Genomic DNA, 4,831 nt, shown 5'->3' with positions numbered 1-4,831 from the left:
ATGGAGAATTGGCAAGACCAGCACGATGCCTTGAAGGGCGAGGTAGCACAATTGACTGAAAAATTGGACAAGGCTCTTGAGTTGTTGTTTAATCTGAACAAAGCAGCACAACCAGTTGTGGTTGAAACTGCGATTCCCGCACCCCAAGGAGGAACTTCAGCAGTGAACACAGTTTGGCCAACTTTTGGTTTACCCGTTGGGTATACTCCATCGGGTTACGTACCTACATCAACTGAAGTCCAGCCTGGTCCTCAGAATGTCCAAGTGCCAGTAAATCAAGTTGAGGTTCCAAATGGACATACTAGAGTACCTTCGATTCAGCAAGGGTTTCTCTTGTCAAAAGAAAGTTTGGAGGATCCCAGAAATACTTATCATGGTATAGAGATGCCATATGATGGAACTGGAGTCAATTTTGTTGTACCCCAGATGGAGGAAGCTCAACAAAAATTCAAGGCTATTGAAGACCGTTTGAACATTATGGAAGGAGGAGGTGATCCCCTAGACCTTGCCAATATGTGCCTAGTTCCAGACTTGTTGCTCCCACCAAAGATTAAGGTCCCTGATTTTGAGAAGTATAAAGGTCTTAGCTGTCCAAAGAATCATCTGATTATGTACAGCCGAAAGATGGCTTCTTTCGCCAATGATGACAAGCTTATGATGCATTGCTTCCAAGACAGCCTTACCGGGGCATCACTTAACTGGTACATGTAGCTGGAAGGGAACCGAATCCAGTCATGGAGAGATTTGGCAAATGCTTTCATTAAACAGTACCAATACAACATTGACATGGCTCCGGATCGTACTCAGTTGCAAAACATGTCTCAAAATGAGGGTGAGTCATTCAGGGTCTATGCTCAACGTTGGAGAGAGTTGGCTGCACAAGTACGTCCTCCACTCTTAGAAGCCGAACTAGTGGACATATTCACTAATACTATGCAAGGGGCATATTTTGAAAGAATGGTTGGCAGTGTTTCGTCTAGCTTTGTTGATCTGGTAAAGATAGGAGAAAGGATTGAAAATGGAATTAAGAGTGGTAAGATTCAAGCCACTGTGGGCAGCCAAAGCACCTCGAAGGGGCCCATAAACAGTTTCACCAAGAAAGAGGAGGAGGACACCAATGCTGTTACTTCCAATAAATCTCACCCAACCATGCCTGTTATAATCCCTTACTTCCCACAACAGTTGCATCATCAACAACAAGGTGGGTACCAGCAAATGAATAAACCTGGACCTAAGACTGCCCGTAAGAGGAAGAACATACATTATGACCACATACCTATGCCATATGGTCAAATCTTGCCGTACTTGCTTCAAAAAGGAATGGTTGAGCTAAAACCACTTCCTCCCGTGGAACCACCATACCTACCAACGTTTGATGAGAATGCTAGATGTGATTACCACGCTGGAGCACCAGGGCATAACATCAAAAATTGTAAGGGCTTCAAGCATAAGGTTCAGGAACTCATTAATCGAAGGTTGTTATCTTTCAAGGAGGAATCTCATTCTTGAATGGTCATCCCTTATGTTGACAAGAACAAGGACATTAAGAAGCATATCTAAAGATGACGGTGGATCAACACGGAAGTTCATCCTTAGTATCATTAGATTGATTCTTATTTTCTGTAATTTTCTTGTTTGCAAGAGTTTGATTTGTGTTTAAACTTGTTTATTCGTAATAGTAATCATAATGAAATAATAATGCATGTTTTGAATTAATTTTTTCATGTCCATTCACTTTTCTCTCTTCTCCACAAAAGCAAAATATATATATATTTCACTCATTTCATTTCTTTCATTATCAAATCTGTTTGAGCAAAGATTGGAGGGAGAATGACGAAAAACGAAATAACCAAAATTGCTACAGTATGCTTTCGGATAAAACTTTGCTGATGATGTAAGACATTGTTTCAATCCTCAAACACCGGAGAAATAAGGAAGATAAACTGTAATCACCCTTGTTGAGCCTAGAAGTTGGTGTTTCTTTCTATACGAAAAAACCCGCAATCTTTAACCCGGGGCAGGGTAGTGTTGAGTTAATACGACCATGCGTTCGAGTTTCAAGAGAAGAACATTTCATTCGAGGATCAATCACATTTTCTTCCTTGAACACATCACACAATGTTAAGGAAATAAAAGAGAGTCAAAAAGGGAACTTGTTTTCATCGACCTTTGTCGAGGCAGTCACAATTTCTAAGCAAAAAAAAAATAGGAAAAGAAAGCCGGCCGCTAAGTCAAAACTCAAAAATGACTTAGGCAAAAATTAGGGCATCCCGGTGGACTAAAAACTCAAAAATAGACCAGACAAAAATTAGGGATCATAAACAAAAAAGAGAATTGAAAAATGTGTCACCAATGAAATCAAAATCATGTGACCAAAACAAAAAGGATGTGACTGTTAGGTCAAAGAACATCATTGACTCTAAGCCCTCGTATCCTCACCAGCGCGTTTCCAAAATTCTCTTGGAACTTAAGAGCATGAGTTGAATTAACTGAACGTAGGACTGAAGAACATCAAGGAGAATGAGTTGGGTTAAAATTAAATTTTGAGCCTTATATCCTTTTATTCAAAAACCGTGAACCAGACCACGTTACAACCCTCAAAAGACCTAATTGAAGCAAGGTTTATGTTGAAAGCATACAGTAGCAAGGTTGCGTTAACCTGACTCCCAAGATCTTTTGTTAATCATCAGTGTTGATATCATGCTCTCACACAATCTTCCACAATATTCATCCATTATACATCAATTTCATCCCAATCTTGATTTCAAAACAAGCATGCACATTGCATTAGGATTACTATTTTGAATAAATATGTTTATTTACAAATCAGCACTTAACAATAAGGATGTTTCAGCTATAAGTAGTCACCAAGTGATCAACAAGAAACTTGGTCCAAATCTGGGGCAACTATCTCGAAACTTCATTTAATCAGGAGGCACCTAAAAAGGTTATTCAACACGGGTAAAATGACCAAAGATTACATCATAGCAATCTACATCAAAACTCAAGTGTTCAAGACCTATCGAACTCGCTCAAGATGTTCCTAATTAGGGGCAAATCACTTGGGATCCTACCAATCAAGAGTGAACCCTCATGACCAGGGGCATCTAATGATCTTGTTGGTCCGACCAAAAACATTTCAAGAATGGGGCAATCAGGGTTGCACCTCCAAACGCCAGTTTGATCAAAGACATACCGCTCAGAAAAGGGGCACCAATATCAGTGAGTTGGCTAATGATTTCAAGACCCAACAGACTGGGGCAAGACAGGATACACAGGGGCAGTTCCTCCTCATACCTTTAAGGCAGTCAAGCAAATCTAGCATACATCTACAATTGTTGAGTCCAATAGGCGTTAGGGATTATGTCAACATCACCACCTGTTCATAAAAAGCTTTGTTACAAAAGGCATTCACCGGTTCTAAACCAATCCTTACCCACTACAGGGGCATTCATAATAACATGTAAATCATCACATCAATCATCATCATGTATTAGTCATGTCATTTCATCCTAGCAAATCGACATCACGCATTAATCATGTCATTTTATTCATCTGGTATGCCACATACCGCAAACCCAATGACCTCTTGACTAAACAGCAAAATCAAATATCCTCAAGCAAAGTCCAATCGTTATTGGCACCCAAAATCCAATTGTTATTGGTACCCACTCAAAAAATCCAATTGTTATTGGTATCCACTTAAAGTCCAATCGTTATTGGCACCCTAAAAGTCCAATCGTTATTGGCACTCTCAAAATCCAATCGTTATTGGTACCCTAAAAAATCCAATTGTTATTGGTATCCACTTAAAGTCCAATCGTTATTGGCACCCTGAAAGTCCAATCGTTATTGGCACTATCAAAATCCAATCGTTATTGGTACCCTCAAAAGTCCAATCGTTATTGGCATCCTGAAAGTCCAATCGTTATTGGCACCAACTCAAAAGTCCAATCATTATTGGCACCTTGAAAATCCAAACGTCCAATCATTGTTGGCGCTCACTCAAAGTCCAATTGTCATTGGCACCCATCAAAATCCCACATTTACTAGCACTCCAAATATCGACTTTGCTGAACCTACTCATCCAATACAATCATCACATGCATTGATCATGCATTCCACCTCATGCATTTCATGCATCAACAATATGCCCAACCACCAAAAACATATCATGCATATCATGAATCAACAAATTCATGTGCATTAACTTTGCACATTTAGGCATTAAAACATGCATAAACAAATCATTAAGCATTAAAATATGCATGCAGCAGATTCTAAGGTTTCTCCCAATAGAGTATAACTTTCAGTCTTCAACCACGGGTAAAGTGGAGTCACCTTTTCTCCAGTAAGTCTGAATTGAAAGATGTCCAGCTTTCTCCCAAGCGAATCTTTTGAAGAATCCTTAGACATGACATCTTAAAAGCACATCCCCAGCAGAATCTCTTAGAAAAGTATCACCTCATCAATAAAGATCAACCTTCAGCAAAAGTAGCTGAACAAGATTGTCTTATCCCCAATGGGATCTCAAGATCACTTTACTTGCAAAACTCTCAAAGCAGAGTATCCAGTTGCAAAGCTCTCAAAGCGGAGTATCCAGTTGCAAAGCTCTCAAAGCGGAGTATCCAATTGCAAAGCTCTCAAAGCGGAGTACCAAAGTTGCAAAACAATCAAAGCGGAGTATCCAGGGTTCAAAACTTTTAAAGCGAAGTGGAGAACAAGTGTTGGGTTTCAAAACTTTCAAAGCAAAGTGGAGAGCCAGAGTTAAGTTCAAAATTTCAAAGCGAAGTGGAGAACAAGTGTTGGGTTTCAAAACTTTCAAAGCGAA

The 4,831-nt window shown here is 39.6% G+C and overlaps 1 protein-coding gene across 1 annotated transcript; it reads left to right on the top strand.

Annotated features, from left to right (window-relative positions):
• On the top strand, positions 1-711 carry LOC123890085. The gene has a single exon (XM_045939630.1). It carries the CDS (start codon positions 1-3, stop codon positions 709-711), a length of 711 nt encoding a protein of 236 aa, XP_045795586.1.
• Positions 712-4,831: the final 4,120 nt, after the last annotated feature.

The sequence above is a fragment of the Trifolium pratense genome, linkage group LG1 (assembly GCF_020283565.1).
Source record: "Trifolium pratense cultivar HEN17-A07 linkage group LG1, ARS_RC_1.1, whole genome shotgun sequence".
Lineage (NCBI taxonomy): Eukaryota > Viridiplantae > Streptophyta > Magnoliopsida > Fabales > Fabaceae > Trifolium > Trifolium pratense.
Note: the sequence above shows the minus strand (reverse complement) of the source record. Positions and strands in the feature narration are given on the sequence as shown.

Bases quoted from the DNA above. Each gene is read 5' to 3' on its own strand.
- LOC123890085 (XM_045939630.1), top strand. From the start codon at position 1: ATGGAGAATTGGCAAGACCAGCACGATGCCTTGAAGGGCGAGGTAGCA.